The sequence below is a fragment of the Haliotis rubra genome, unplaced genomic scaffold (assembly GCF_003918875.1).
Source record: "Haliotis rubra isolate DU_JTF1 unplaced genomic scaffold, ASM391887v1 Scf89, whole genome shotgun sequence".
In the NCBI taxonomy this organism is placed as follows: domain Eukaryota; kingdom Metazoa; phylum Mollusca; class Gastropoda; order Lepetellida; family Haliotidae; genus Haliotis; species Haliotis rubra.
In genome coordinates, this window is record NW_025767623.1 from 1,518,753 (window position 1) to 1,535,436 (window position 16,684).

General features: G+C 42.6%; 1 protein-coding gene across 1 annotated transcript in view; it reads left to right on the forward strand.

Annotated features, from left to right (window-relative positions):
* The window catches only part of LOC124263597 (protein turtle homolog A-like), a 422,989-nt gene that overhangs the window by 338,379 nt on the left and 67,926 nt on the right, over positions 1 to 16,684 (forward strand). Inside the window, 1 exon segment of the mRNA XM_046698249.1 lies at positions 12,836 to 13,105. Within this exon segment, the coding sequence (XP_046554205.1) occupies positions 12,836 to 13,105 (270 nt within the window).

Consider the following 16,684-nt stretch of genomic DNA (forward strand, 5'->3'; position numbering starts at 1 on the left):
TTGTTTCACGCTTTCTTTTCTCTTGCTGAATATACCATCATACTTTCAGTGTCCTCACAAACACTTGTAAACTCTTAACTCTTAACGTTTTTAAGTGACATCTGTCTGTTCATCCATCCATCCATCCACCCATCCATCCTTCCTTCCTTCCTTCCTTGCATGCAGGGGCGGTGGGGTAGCCTAGTGGTTAAAGCATTGGCTCGTCACGCCGAAGACCCGGGTTCGAATCCCCACATGGGCACATTGTGTGAAGCCCATTTCTGGTGTTCCCCGCTGTGATATTGCTGGAATATTGCTAAAAGCCAGCCAGCCAGGTACCAAAACCATACTCACTCTTCCATCCTCACTCCTTGCATGCATGCCTTTCAGCCAGCCAGCCAGCCAGCCTTCCTTCCTTCCATTCATCCTTCCTTCCTTCCTTCCAGCCAACCATCCAGCCAACCATCCATCCTTCCTTCCTTCTTTCCAGCCATCCATCCATCCAGCCTTCCATCCATCTTTCCTCCTTCCTTCCAGCCTTCCATCCAGCCAACCATCCATCCAGCTTCCTTCCCTTCCTTCCTTCCTTCCATCCATCCTTCCTTCCTTCCTGAGCCAATCATCCTTCTTCCTTCCATCCAACCAGCCAGCCAGCCTTCCTTCCTTCCATTCATCCTTCCTTCCTTCCTTCCAGCCAACCATCCAGCCAACCATCCATCCTTCCTTCCTTCCTTCCAGCCAACCATCCATCCTTCCTTCCTTCCAGCCAACCATCCAGCCAACCATCCATCCTTCCTTCCTTCCTTCCAACCATCCATCCATCCATCCATCCAACCAGCCAGCCAGCCAGCCTTCCTTCCATCCATCCATCCATCTATCCTTCTGTCCCACCAACCATCCCATCAACCATCCATCCTGTCTTGCATCCATCCAGCCATCTATCCCACCAACCATCCAACCTTTCTTCAATCCATCCTTTTTCCATCATTCCTTCCAGCCAACCATCCAGCCAACCATCCATCCTTGCTTCCTTCCTTCCTTCCAGCCAACCATCCAGCCTTCCTTCCTTCCAGCCAACCATCCAGCCAACCATCCATCCTTCCTTCCTTCCTTCCAGCCAACCATCCAGCCAACCATCCATCCTTCCTTCCTTCCTTCCAGCCAACCATCCATCCTTCCTTCCTTCCAGCCAACCATCCAGCCAACCATCCATCCTTTCCTTCCTTCCTTCCTTCCAGCCAACCATCCATCCTTCCTTCCTTCCAGCCAACCATCCATCCTTCCTTCCTTCCTTCCAGCCAACCATCCATCCATCCTTCCTTCCAACCATCCAGCCAACCATCCATCCTTCCTTCCTTCCAACCATCCATCCATCCATCCATCCAACCAGCCAGCCAGCCAGCCAGCCTTCCTTCCATCCATCCATCCATCTATCCTTCTGTCCCACCAACCATCCCATCAACCATCCATCCTGTCTTGCATCCATCCAGCCATCTATCCCACCAACCATCCAACCTTTCTTCAATCCATCCTTTTTCCATCATTCATATATCCATCCATCTTTCCATCCATCTATCCCTTAGTTAATCCATCTACCCATCCAGCCAACCATCCATCCTTCCTTCCTTCCTTCCTTCCAGCCAACCATCCATCCTTCCTTCCTTCCAGCCAGCCAGCCAACCAACCATCCATCCAGCCAACCATCCAGCCTTCCTTCCATCCATCCAGCCTTCCTTCCTTCCATCCAGCCTTCCTTCCAGCCAACCATCCATCCAGCCAGCCTTCCTTCCTTCCATTCATCCTTCCTTCCTTCCTTCCAGCCAACCATCCAGCCAACCATCCATCCTTCCTTCCTTCCTTCTTTCCAGCCAACCATCCATCCAGCCAACCATCCATCTTTCCTTCCTTCCTTCCAGCCAACCATCCAGCCAACCATCCATCCTTGCTTCCTTCCTTCCTTCCAGCCAACCATCCAGCCTTCCTTCCTTCCTTCCATCCATCCTTCCTTCCTTCCTTCCAGCCAACCAGCCAGCCAGCCTTCCTTCCTTCCATTCATCCTTCCTTCCTTCCTTCCAGCCAACCATCCAGCCAACCATCCATCCTTCCTTCCTTCCTTCCAGCCAACCATCCATCCTTCCTTCCTTCCAGCCAACCATCCAGCCAACCATCCATCCTTCCTTCCTTCCAACCATCCATCCATCCATCCATCCAACCAACCAGCCAGCCAGCCAGCCTTCCTTCCATCCATCCATCCATCTATCCTTCTGTCCCACCAACCATCCCATCAACCATCCATCCTGTCTTGCATCCATCCAGCCATCTATCCCACCAACCATCCAACCTTTCTTCAATCCATCCTTTTTCCATCATTCATATATCCATCCATCTTTCCATCCATCTATCCCTTAGTTAATCCATCTACCCACCCACCCATCCTTCCAATATCCATCCTTCCAATATCCATCCTTCCCTCCATTCATCCAAACATCCAGTCCTCCTTTCTCTTGGCACTTTCCACCGGCTACTATCAAACATTCATGTGTTCTCTGGCTAACTATCACAAATATCACAATATGAGAAAGTTAACTGTCAATAAAAATACCATGAACAAATTATTTATATAGATGTTAGACATTGTGCTATTTGTGCCAAACCATTTGTTCTAAATATTTAATACTTTTGTGATAGTGTCAAAGGTTTAGTTTTATGTTCATAATCTTGTTTGCCTATCACTGATTTGATACTGTTCAGTATTGATCAATGAATTCTGACAAGTCATTATCATTATTTAATCTTGACAACTTAAGTATTGTTTTCCGCCACTTTTAGCAATATGTCAGCAATATCACGGCAGAGGACACCAGAAATGGTCTTCACACATTGTACCCATGTTGGGAATCAAACCCGGGTCTTCGAAGTGCCAAGGGAATGCTAGGCTAACGCATCCCCCCCCCCATTATTTAATCATTTCTGGTGTCCCCCACCGTGATATTGCTGGAATATTGCTAAAAACGGCATAAAACCATACTCTCACGCATTCATTATTTAATCAAATACACGTAAATTCGAGGTAAATTCATTTTGCGTGTTAAAGGATGTTAGGTTTTCTGTGAAGTAAATATCATTGTTTCCAAATCGTGTTGATCGATTTTCATGCTGTTGATCACTGGATTGCCTGGTCCAAAGTTGATTATTTACAGACTGCCGCCATATACCTGGAATGGTGTTAAGTGCGGCATTAAACAACAAACAAACAATATGATGGCGGTCTGTAAATAATCGAGTGTGGACCAGACTATCCAGTGAAAATCAATAAGGGATTCAGTGACATGTGTCAACAAAGTCAGTGAGCCTGACCACCCGATCCCGTTAAGTCGCATCTTACGACAAGCATGGGTTACTGAAGATCAATTCTAACATGGATCCAGTATGGTACATGAAGTGACGAAAATATGTCACAATGAGACATTGATAGACTATTTCTTGTGTATTGTTGGACTTTCGCTAGAAGATTGCTTACAGTGACGTAAAAACGAAATAAGTCCTTAAGTCATTTGATGTTTCAAGTAAAAAGTTAATAGCTTTTGAGAATCAGAGAACTTTTGACATGACGAAGATGCTTGGATTGGTAAACCTGCTCCTGGGTCAGGTGTGTGGTGGTGTACTGTCATCAACACTGATAGGTTGAAAGGTCTTTGTGGTACTTACAGCAGGATTTATTGCTTTAAGTGATATTTCTTGCATCAAGACATACATCCAGCGTAAAGTTGGACAGGGACATATTTCCACCAAATGAAAGAATCAATAGTGAGAGTATTTTTGTCTTTGATTTGTGTATATCATGTGAACGAGATTTGTCAATGAGACATCGAGATGACGGTATTGATCATCTAGTATGTGGTCAGAAGTGACCTGTAAATAAGACCAGATGGCTGGACTTTGTTACAAGGTAATTAATTGATAGACAGCATGTCCTGAACGTGATCAGTAAATGTCTGGATTTTTAAGAGCCATTTGTCGTGCTTGTGAAAGATTTGAAGGTAACATTGGCGTATATGTTTCAGAGTAATGGACGTCCGTGGAATCATGTTGGTGGTGTGTGTGTGTGTGTGTGGATCATGGGTGTTGTCTGGTGTGTGGGTGGATGATGGGTGTGGTCTGGTGTGTGGGTGGATGATGGGTTTGTCTGGTGTGTGGGTGGGTGGGTGTGTCTCTGTGCAGGTGGATCATGGATGTGTGTGGGTGGATGATGGATGTGGTCTGGTGTGTGGGGTGGATCTGGTGTGTGGCTGGGTCATGGGTGGGTCGATGCGTGGGTGGGTCATGGGGTGTGTCTGGTGTGTGGGTGGGTCATGGGGTGTGTCTGGATGATGGGGGTGTGTCTGGTGTGGGTGGATGATGGGTGTGGTCTGGTGTGTGGGTGGATCTGGGTGTGGGTGGATCATGGGTGGGACTCGTGCGTGGGTGGGTCATGGGTGTGTCTGGTGTGTGGGTGGGTCATGGGTGTGTCTGGTGTGTGGGTGGGTCATGGGTGGGGTGCATGGGTGGATGGTGTGTCTGGTGTGTGGGTGGATGATGGGTGTGGTCTGGTGTGTGGATGGATCTGGTGTGTGGCTGGGTCATGGGTGGGTCGCGTGGGGTGGGTCATGGGGTGTCTGGTGTGTGGGTGGGTCATGGGTGTGTCTTGTGTGTGGGTGGGTGTGGGTGGGACTGGCGTGCATGGGTGGATGATTGGTGTGTCTGGTGTGTGTGGAACATGGGTGTGTCTGGTGTGGGTGTGGGTCATGGTGTGGTCGGGTGTGTGGGTGCATGGGTGTGGGCATGGTCTAGTGTGGATGCATGAAGCCTATGTGCATGGCGTGGGCGGATCATGGATATAGTCCAGTGTTGGTACATGAAGTGTACATGCATGGTGTGGGGACGTGAACTCTTGTATCCCCTGTCTGCGTGTCTCGTGTCTGTATGCTTGTTAGTCACAGTTAATGTAACTGTCAAGACAAACACCCAACAGAAGCTGATTGAATTGCATTAGACTCAGTCTAGGAACCCACGAGGTCCACACTTATTCAATTACCATCAGAGACAAATTAGTGGAAATTATATGAGGGTTGAGTGGGGACTCAATTCATTCCTTGAGTGAGAGGAGAGTTTTGCACATTAACAATATAATAGCCCTATTAAAGAGATTGTCATGATGAGACGCTTCACTCACACACGGTGTCTAGGTGGAGAATTCAGCCCAGGTGATCTGATGTAGACTGATTCAAGGACTTACAACAGACACCCAGGTTGAATAGGTCCACCTTATTCACTTAAAACAAAGACCGCTGGGGACCCAGGTACACTGGGAAACCTTCTAAGGTTAAGGTGTAAACTGTGATCCATACTTGTAGGACTGACTGACTGACTGAGTTTGGTTTTATACCGCTTTTAGCAATATTCCAGCAACATCACAGCGGGGACACCAGAAATGGGCTTCACACATTGTACCCATGTGGGGATTCGAACCCGGGTCTTCGGCGTGATGAACCAGCGCTTTAACCACTAGGCTACCCCACCGCCCCCCATACTTGTAGGAAATCCTCTAAGACTAAAACCTACATTCATGTGTGGCCTTCTTGATATTGCTGGAATATTGCTGTTGGAATAGGGTAGCCCAGCGGTTTAAGGGTTCATCATGCCGAAGGCGTGGGTTCGATTCCCCAAATGGGTACAATGTGTGAAGCCCATTTCTGGTGTTCCGCCTTCTTGATATTGCTGGAATATTGCTATTGGAATAGCGCCATGAAACCACTCACTCACTCACTTCTCCAAGACTAAAATATTATTTGTGACCCGTGCTTGTAGGAAATCCTCTATGATTAAGATGTCACTAAGGTGTTATTGGAGCAAATTTCATTAAAAAGATTATGAAAAAATCCCACACTTGAAATATGCCTTCAAGACAACACGTTTTGTCTTGAACCTTATCTACAAAACATCCATGGCATTTTCTCAACTTGAAGCAGCATCAGGCACTCACTGCAGCGTTTAGCACAGGATATGTTATATGTCTTTTTTCAACCGTTTTGAACTGTTTAACTACAAATGTGAAGTCATCAGAGTTTCAAGCTTCCAGCGTCAAACTTCCTGCATATTTTATAAATATCGCCATGGATAACATTGTCCTGTGGCAGCCTACCTACGTTCGAAAGCATTCACACAAATATAGCATATGTGATATTTAGGATGTTCTTTTCAGTAAAGTACAGATTCAAGTTGTTACTTGTCAATGTTAAATTGCTGACTGGCCGGGCGGTGGGGTGGCCAACTGGTTAAAGTGTTCTTCATGCCGAAAACCCTGGTTCAATTTCCAACATGGGTACAATGTGTGAAGGCCATGTCTGGTGTTCCCCTGCCATGATACTGATGTAATATTGCTAAAAGGGGGATAAAACTAAACTCACTCACTCACTCACTTGTATGCTGGCTGTTAGGTGCCACTCTCTGAGAATATGGGTGGATTGGACCCAGAAATATGAGAATTCCTGATTTATTGAGGAAATGTAATTCCAAATATATGTATGTGGTATAGAAATGAGTTTTAGATGGCACTGTGTACTCACAGCCTCCTGTGTCTGTGTGACCCGTGAAGATCCGGGTTAGAATTGATCTTCAGTAACCCATGCTTGTCGTAAGTGGCGACTAACGGGATCTGGTGGTCAGGTTCGACGTCTTGTTTATCACATGTTTATCGTATCCTATTTGCGTAGATCGATGCTCATGCTGTTAATCACTGGATTGTCTGGTGCAGACTCGATTATTTACAGACCGCCGCCATCTAGCTGGAATATTGCTGAGTGCGGCATAAAACTAAACTCACTCACTCCTGTGTCTGTGTGGGATATTAATTTTAATCTGCTGCATGGTTTGTCAACTGGCATTATGCAACCAACAGGAGTTTGAACTAATACCAGCAGTCACACAAATATGCATGCATGGAACAACCTTGAACATGATGTTAAACCGCATTTTATCTCACATCTTGAGGGGCAGTGGGGTAGCCTAGTGGTTAAGACGGGTTCGATTCCCGACATGAGAACAATGTGTGAAGCCCATGTCTGGTGTCCCCTGCCGCGATATTGCTGGAATATTTCTAAAAGTGGCGTAAAACTAAGCCTATGAGCATACCTAGTGTGGAGTTTGGCGCTATATAAATCACTCAAGGGGCAGGTAACCAAGCACCATCTGTTGTTATGTCTTCATCAAGCTGTGTGGTGCTGCCACAGTAGAAAAAACAAGCAAAACATCACATGTAAATCTATCTTTATGCGTGAAATATTATCATGACTTAATTTGATATGCATTTCTAATATAGTCTGAGTGTAAATGCAGTGTCTTCCATGAATTCACGATTAGATTCATGGACATTCTCAGGATCTTAGATATGAAAAAGAATACTATGTTCCAACACCTCATATATGCATATTGAATTTAAGGAAATAGAAATCCCTGGCATTATTAGCAACAAGCAGAAAAAAATAGAAAACCTCTCAAGTAAAATGGTAAGAACATACATTTCTTTCCATGAAATTTGCAATGCACAATATTGTAGTCTGGTAGAAATTCAGTGTTTCAAATTTGCATCATGAATGGTGATTAGCTGTGGAGAAATTGAATATGGATAGTTGTGAGATCGCAGTTAATCAAGTCTGTGCTGACAGCTTACCCTGGTATATAGATGGCTGGTAGAAGTCGTCTTGTGTTTCCAAACCCGTGTCATGGACTTCATTAGCATCTTACATCATTCTGGTATATCCGCAACATGTACAATATTCCCTGGGTGAAGCGCTTCCGATGCCGGTCGTAGCTCTGCAGTATGGCTGTACTTTAAAAGTGTGGTGTGGCCTGATGGGACAGAGTTGTCTCCCTTGTGTGCAAGGATCTGCTGCATATCTATGTTGTGGGTTTAGAGAAAAATGAAGTGTAACTGTTCTCTTACAGAGTTGTGTGCCTTGTGTACAAGGATCTGCTGTTTGTGATTTGAATCCTGTATTGGCCCTGTTCATGATTTGAGAGCGTCATATCTATGATGTGGGTTCAGAGAAATGTGAATGTCTTTTGTCTGTGACCTTTATCCTTTCCTCAAACACTAAGTAAAGAGTGAGCGAGTAAGCTTTTACATCGCTTTTAGCAATATTCCAGCAATATCACATTGGGGGACACCATAAATGGGCTTCACACAATGTACCCATGTGGGGAATCGAACCCATGCCTTCGGCGTGATGGGCAAACGCTTTAACCACTTGGCTACCCCACCGCCCCCATTAAGTAAAGATATCACTGGGAAAGATATATATATATATGAATAATTAATAGGGAATTTAATTAGAGATTGTGATTTTCATTACTGTCAGCACTCATTCACTCAAACATTCAAGTACTCACTTTCTCAAGCATTTAAGCACTCACTTTCTCAAGCATTCAAGCAATGACTCAAACATTCAAGCACTCACTTTCTCTAGCATTCAAGCACTCACTTTCTCAAGCATTCAAGCACTGACTAAAAAATACAAGCACTCACTTTCCCAAGCATTCGAGCACTCACTTTCTCTAGCATTCAAGCACTCACTCAAACATTCAAGTACTCACTCAAAAATTCAAGCACTCACTTTCACAAGCATTCAAGCACTGACTCAAACATTCAAGCACTCACTGTCTCAAACATTCAAGTACTCACTCAAACATTCAAGCACTGACTTTCTCAAGCATTCAAGCACTGACTCAAGTATTCAAGCACTCGCTGTCTCAAGCATTCAAACACTCACTTTCTAAAGCATTCAAGCACTCACTCACTCTAAGCAACCTATTCCACTAGTATTCTCAAAGGTTCAAACTGCTATTTTGACACTGTTAGTAAAACTTCCAGTGTGTCTAGACGGCTGATTGAGGATGGACAATGTAGTAGGTGTTTTCAGACACATGAAGACTTTTTAATCCGATTTCACATTGCCGCTGTGTTACTGTCATTGGAAATAGGCCCCATAGACAAACATTATTTGCCCATTGTAGACACAACAAAGATGATTAGCATTGGACAGAGGACTGGTAAGGAGATATTGAACACAGTATTCTGGCCAGCTGGGTGATGATGTTGTTGTCGCTGTTGCTGTATGACGGTGGTGATGATGATAATGAAGATGAGAATACTCATAAGAAACAAATTGAGTGGATGATTAAATTTAAGTTTTGATGACGATGACGATGATGATGATGGCAATGGCGATGATGATGGCGATGATGGTGGCGATGATGGTGGTGATGATGGTAGTGGTGATGATGATGGCGATGATGGTGGTGATGATGATGATGGTGGTGATGATGGCGATGATGACGATGGTGGTGGTGGTGGTGATGATGATGATGATGATGATGATGGTGGTGGTGGTGATGATGATGATGATGATGATGGTGGTGGTGGTGATGATGATGATGATGATGATGATGATGATGATGATGATGATGATGATGATGGTGATGATGATGGTGGTGATGATGATGATGATGGTGGTGATGATGATGATGGTGATTATGACGATGGACTAAAACTATTAATGACAATGAATATGTATATGACAGTTTTCAGATGATGATGATGATGATGGTGATGATTGTGACAGATAACTGATGACTGGTGGGAATTAAGTGAATGTTTCTAAGCATCTCAGGATGGTAATTTTATTCCTCTGGGGCTAACACAAGGCATCAAAAGGATTACAATGGTTTTGTATATCGCAGTTTGTCCTTTTATCTGAAATTCCCAGTGGACCCCGTCTGTAAGAAAGCAGACAGATTTATGTGTGATAAACTCAGGACTTAAAGGAAACTGATCACTGTCCCCATGGCAAGCTGGTTACATGTCAGAGTTTCGCATCTCGGTGGCTTACAAAGCCAAATATATGGACTTAGGAAGTAAACAACTTTAAAACTTCAATAAAACTAGGCACCATCTTTGTAATACTATCCCAGACAGATGGGATCTAGGAACCCGATACACACAGCATTCCTAGCGCTACATCATTCGAATGAATCATAATCCTATGATAAACTAAATAGTTATGATACCTTGTAACGCTACGAACACTTTGTGGATCGGAAAGTAATTTCCAGATACTATTTCAGCTCTCCAGCACAACTGGTGTCATATCTTACTTATAACTCTGTCATAATTATCCATTGTTGATTTGTAAGATAAAGTCAAGAGTTCGATTGGAATAGTTTTCAACTCTGCCATGTCGTATTAAGAGCAGTGTTATCACCAGGGAGCTTGTAATAGACTGTTATATGGTCTGGTTTCACAGAAGTTTACAGTGAATAGAGCTGATGTTAGGGGATATTTTACGAGAGCTTCCTTGAATAAAATGCCTTTTGTACTGAACATGATCATATCCTTACTTGTTAACCTTTGCAGGTTGTAGGAATCGGATCAAGATGAATACTTTGTTCGAAAATTGATTTAGGGAAAGGTTTTATACATTTTTTATTTTAATTCTATTTGACATGGTGGGTGACCTTTAAAGTATTTTGTAAAAATAACTGTCTGGATCAACCTACCAGATAAAAAAATGTTAGATTTTAAATAAGCGACCTGATAAATTAATAACCTACAATTCACATTTCAACTCCTCCTTACCAACAGTGAACTGAAACTAGGAGAGAGAGAAAGGGTAGCCTAGTTGTCACAGTGTTTGCCTTTCAGGCAAAGGGCTTGGGTTCATTTCCCAGTGTGGTACAAATTGTGGACCCCATTTATGAGTCTCCTTCAAGAAACTACAGTCATATTCCCATAAACTTTGTAAAAAGGAAAAATAATTAAAATATTGTATATTATGAAAAATTGGTGTAATTTGTGAATTTAAAGAGTTAATAACCACATAATAATTAACTCTACACAGCTAGATTGATGGTAGAAAGATGATTATGTTTTTTAAGCTTTTGATGCTGGTATGTGCAAATGAAGTACAGGTATATGTTTTCAGACCATTTCTGCACCTGCTCAAAATGTCATTGCGCCTGCCCAGGATTTTAGTCACATCAGAGTTACCTCCCTTGCCAAGTTATTTTGCAATTTGGAGCTCCCTAGTGTGGAAACATTGAAAAGTTTAGTAATATCTATAAAACCGTTCTTAATGCAATGTGTGGAACTCTATCATCAAGTGATGTGTATTGAGAAAGTTGTATTGAAACTTTAATTTTGTAAGCTTGAGTTTTTTGCATAAAAACATCCAGAGGATTAAAGGTTTTTTTTCAAGTGACCTTTGTATGAGATTTTTATGTGGTACTAATCCTAATGCCTGTCGTCACCTTGACATCATCACAGTGCTAATCTCCATGGTTACAGATCCCGGGTCTGTCAGAACCACATTTCATTTCTGTGTTCATCAGTTCATCTTTTGATTCCATTCCAGTTATTATTTTTGTGAGAAACCAATTTACGAAGCTCAACCTTTGTAAACCTAAACTACTTTGAAAAAAGGATATGGTGATGTTACTTCATCGAATCTGATCATGAGTCGACATTTGACAATGACAGAAGATATCTTTGAATATCGGGGATTGTCACGGATAATGCTGGCTCCTTTTGTACCTAGTCTTGAAAATTACACTTTGTGTTCAAGATCAAAGATGGTCGTCTGATTCTCCAGCTGGGTTCTACTGTAACTAGATTTCTTGGAAAAATGTGGAGCTTTTGTAACGGCTTTCCATCACAGACAATTTTTGTTAAATGTTTTTTTCACTTGAAAAAACGACTAGTGATCCTCGCGACCTTTCTGAAGTTTTCTGAGTGATGTTAATGTAATTTTCTAATTTGGCATTTCATTTGTCAATCAAAGAAACTTACTTGAATAGAGCTTGGAGGCTTCTCATTGGTCAAGAATGCCTTGTGTTTGTCTGCCGTTTACTGACCAATAGGTCATTATTATCCCATAATGCATCATTTAGACATGTTTAGTTAAAGGGGCAGAGCAGCTGTCATAGACGGGAGCATAATGCTCAACTGCATTGATCTACATTCTGGACAGTGTAATGACAAAACAGATGAACAACTCAGTCTGATGTTGTGCAAAGGTTTTTTAGATATAATTCTCATGGAATTTCTACTTTTATTAAATCATTGATGGGGCAGTGGGGTAGTCTAGTGGTTACAGCATTGGATCATCACGCTGATGACCTGGGTTTGAAGCCCCACATGGATACAATGTGTGATATTGCTGGAATATTGCTAGAAGCAGTGTAAACCATACTCACTGACTCACTGATAGTATTTTCATACAATGGATTCAGTCACTTGAACTAATACATGGTAACCTGGAGCACCTCACCTGCTGGTACCATGAAACCAGTATAAGTTGAACTCATACATGCAGCACATTCCCCAAGCACACACGTACGCGTCAAGGTCTGGGTTAGAATGAGCCTTCAGTAACCCATGTTTGTCGTAAGAGGCGACTAGCGGGATCGGGTGGTCAGGCTCGCTGACTTGGTTGACACATGTCATCAGTTCCTAATTGCGCAGGTTGATGCTCATGCTGTTGATCACTGGATTGTCTGGTCCAGACTTGATTATTTACAGACCGCCGCCATATAGCTGGAATATTGCTGAGTGCAGCGTAAAACTAAACTCACTCACTCACTCACCAACTCACCCAAGCACACACAGACACAGACACACTACATTCAGTGAACATTGTGTTTTATAACTGAAATTCCTTTTTGAATCGAGTTTCTCATTTGTCTCTTAAATGCTATGCCATGTTTAGCCTTGATGACACTGTATGCTGTAACAGATGATTTCATACGTTTCCTCTTATTCCAGCTCCGCCAAGGATAGTAGCCAGTTCCCGAAAACTGCTTCAACATCGAAGAGGCGAGTCCATCACTCTGTTCTGCAGGGGGAAAGGATCGCCCAAACCGACCCTCACTTGGTACAAAGATGGCCGCCCATTACAAGATTCGTTGCGTGTGCGTGTGGAGAACAAAGACGTGAAGATCAGCAATGTGCAGCGGGACGACGGAGGAATATACATGTGCACGTTTAGCAACTCGGTGGGGGCCATATCACAGCTCATAAAGCTTGTGGTGGAAGGTAAGAGTTATCAACCTTCCATTTAGTTAGACTTTCAACACGATAGTTCGTGTAACAGTGTTGCAGTTGATTTCAAAACCTTGGTCGACCCTGACGAACCCTTGTTGACCACGTTAACCTTTGTTGACCAGTGTTAGAAATGTGGAAGTTAATAGTTATCTCCCTTTGATTAAGTTAGAATGTCAACAACAGAGTTCATGTAACATCGTCGCATTCGATTTCGGAGCCTGGTCGACCGTGACGAACCCTTGTTGACCAGTGCATAGTCCATGTTAACCCTTGTTGACCAGTGCATAGTCCATGTTAACCTTTGTTGACAGTGCATATTCCATGTTAACCCTTGTTGACCAGTGCATAGTCCATGTTAACCTTTGTTGACCAGTGCATAGGCCATGTTAACCCTTGTTGACCAGTGCATAGTCCATGTTAACCCTTGTTGACCAGTGCATAGCTCATGTTAACCCTTGTTGACAGTGCATAGTCCATGTTAACCTTTGTTGACAGTGCATATTCCATGTTAACCCTTGTTGACCAGTGCATAGTCCATGTTAACCCTTGTTGACCAGTGCATAGTCCATGTTAACCCTTGTTGACCAGTGCATAGTCCATGTTAACCTTTGTTGACCAGTGCATAGCTCATGTTAACCCTTGTTGACCAGTGCATAGTCCATGTTAACCTTTTTTGACCAGTGCATAGCTCATGTTAACCCTTGTTGACAGTGCATAGTCCATGTTAACCTTTGTTGACAGTGCATATTCCATGTTAACCCTTGTTGACCAGTGCATAGTCCATGTTAACCCTTGTTGACCAGTGCATAGTCCATGTTAACCTTTGTTGACCAGTGCATAGCTCATGTTAACCTTTGTTGACCAGTGCATAGTCCATGTTAACCTTTTTTGACCAGTGCATAGTCCATGTTAACCCTTGTTGACCAGTGCATAGTTCATGTTAACCCTTGTTGACCAGTGCATAGTCCATGTTAACCTTTGTTGACCAGTGCATAGCTCATGTTAACCTTTGTTGACCAGTGCATAGTCCATGTTAACCTTTTTTGACCAGTGCATAGCCCATGTTAACCTCTGTTGACCAGTGCATAGCTCATGTTAACCTTTGTTGACCAGTGCATAGTCCATGTTAACCTTTGTTGACCAGTGCATAGCTCATGTTAACCCTTGTTGACAGTGCATAGTCCATGTTAACCTTTGTTGACAGTGCATATTCCATGTTAACCCTTGTTGACCAGTGCATAGTCCATGTTAACCCTTGTTGACCAGTGCATAGTCCATGTTAACCTTTGTTGACCAGTGCATAGCTCATGTTAACCTTTGTTGACCAGTGCATAGTCCATGTTAACCTTTTTTGACCAGTGCATAGTCCATGTTAACCCTTGTTGACCAGTGCATAGTCCATGTTAACCCTTGTTGACCAGTGCATAGTCCATGTTAACCTTTGTTGACCAGTGCATAGCTCATGTTAACCTTTGTTGACCAGTGCATAGTCCATGTTAACCTTTTTTGACCAGTGCATAGCCCATGTTAACCTCTGTTGACCAGTGCATAGCTCATGTTAACCTTTGTTGACCAGTGCATAGTCCATGTTAACCTTTGTTGACCAGTGCATAGCTCATGTTAACCTTTGTTGACCAGTGCATAGTCCATGTTAACCCTTGTTGACCAGTGCATAGTCCATGTTAACCTTTGTTGACCAGTGCATAGCTCATGTTAACCTTTGTTGACCAGTGCATAGTCCATGTTAACCTTTTTTGACCAGTGCATAGCTCATGTTAACCCTTGTTGACAGTGCATAGTCCATGTTAACCTTTGTTATCAGTGCATATTCCATGTTAACCCTTGTTGACCAGTGCATAGTCCATGTTAACCCTTGTTGACCAGTGCATAGTCCATGTTAACCTTTGTTGACCAGTGCATAGTCCATGTTAACCCTTGTTGACCAGTGCATAGTCCATGTTAACCCTTGTTGACAGTGCATAGTCCATGTTAACCCTTGTTGACCAGTGCATAGTCCATGTTAACCCTTGTTGACCAGTACATAGTCCATGTTAACCCTTGTTGACCAGTGCATAGGCCATGTTAACCTTTGTTGACCAGTGCATAGGCCATGTTAACCCTTGTTGACCAGTGCATAGTCCATGTTAACCCTTGTTGACCTGTGTTAGCACTGACTGTTGACTGATTTACATTCTTCAGTTGACAAAAGTTGCACTGAGTCCCTGGGATGCAGTGTTTGAATACTTTTATTTGTCAGTTGGCCACCAATTTGCTGAAACGGTATTCTTCATGAACATATTTTTAAATGAAATTTGAACAAATAATTTCATTTGTGGACATTTTGTGTCTAAATCAGGTATCGTGAATGCCAATTTCCCCTATCAGATCTGAGCTTGTTAGCTGATATGTTTCTCAAACATCATTGTGATTGTAACCAGTCTCCCTTTTGTAAAACAAACCAAAGTTATTCTTCTCTAAACATTGACAACGCTATACAGTGCTGTTCTTTATGGGCCTATGAAAAGTAATTGGCTGAATGTAAACAGAGAGGACAATAGCTGTAGGGTGAAGTCTGTTGGAGCCACCCCTGGATAATGGCAGACAGATCATGGAGGGGGGAGGGGACTAGGGGTAGTGTTACAAGGTGACGGAGAGGTCATAACCCATGGGTCGGTCTGCAGTGGGGGAGGGATTATTTACTTTTATTTTGTGGTAGATGAACAAAACATGTTAAAAATTAAATCCTTAATGTCTGTTTAAATTTCATGCCTGTTCTACAGAGGTGTGCAGTTATAATACGATATGATATGTATCCTGATAATTTGGTGGCAGTGCGATAAGTATCCTGAGAATATGGAGGTGATACAATATGTATCCTGAGAATATGGAGGTGATGCAATATGTATCCTGATAATATAGAGGTGATACAATAAGTATCCTGAGAATATGGAGGTGATACAATATGTATCCTGAGAATAGGGAGGTGATACAATATGTATCTGAGAATATGGAGGTGATACAATATGTATCTGAGAATAGGGAGGTGATACAATATGTATCCTAAAAATATGGAAGTTATACAATGCGTAGCCTGATAATATGGAAGTTGTACAATATGTATCCTGATAATATGGAAGTTATACAATACGTATCCTGATAATATGGAAGTTATACAATATGTATCCTGATAATATGGAAGTTATACAATATGTATCCTGATAATATGGAACTTATGCAATGCGTAGCCTGAGAATATGGAAGTTATACAATATGTATCCTGAGAATATGGAAGTTATACAATGCGTAGCCTGAGAATATGGAAGTTATACAATATGTAGCCTGAGAATATGGAAGTTATACAATATGTAGCCTGAGAATATCTAAGCAATATGATTAGTATCTCATACAGTGCTGTTAGTTCATCAGTTCACATTCGGTTTCTTTATACAGGTAAATCACAACCCTCGAGCATTTGTTTTCAAATTTCAGACAGCAAAGATTGGATATTATAGGGGGAAACATAAGCTGGGAGGATCAGTGTAGATTCTGCTGTTTACAGCCAATCAGGAA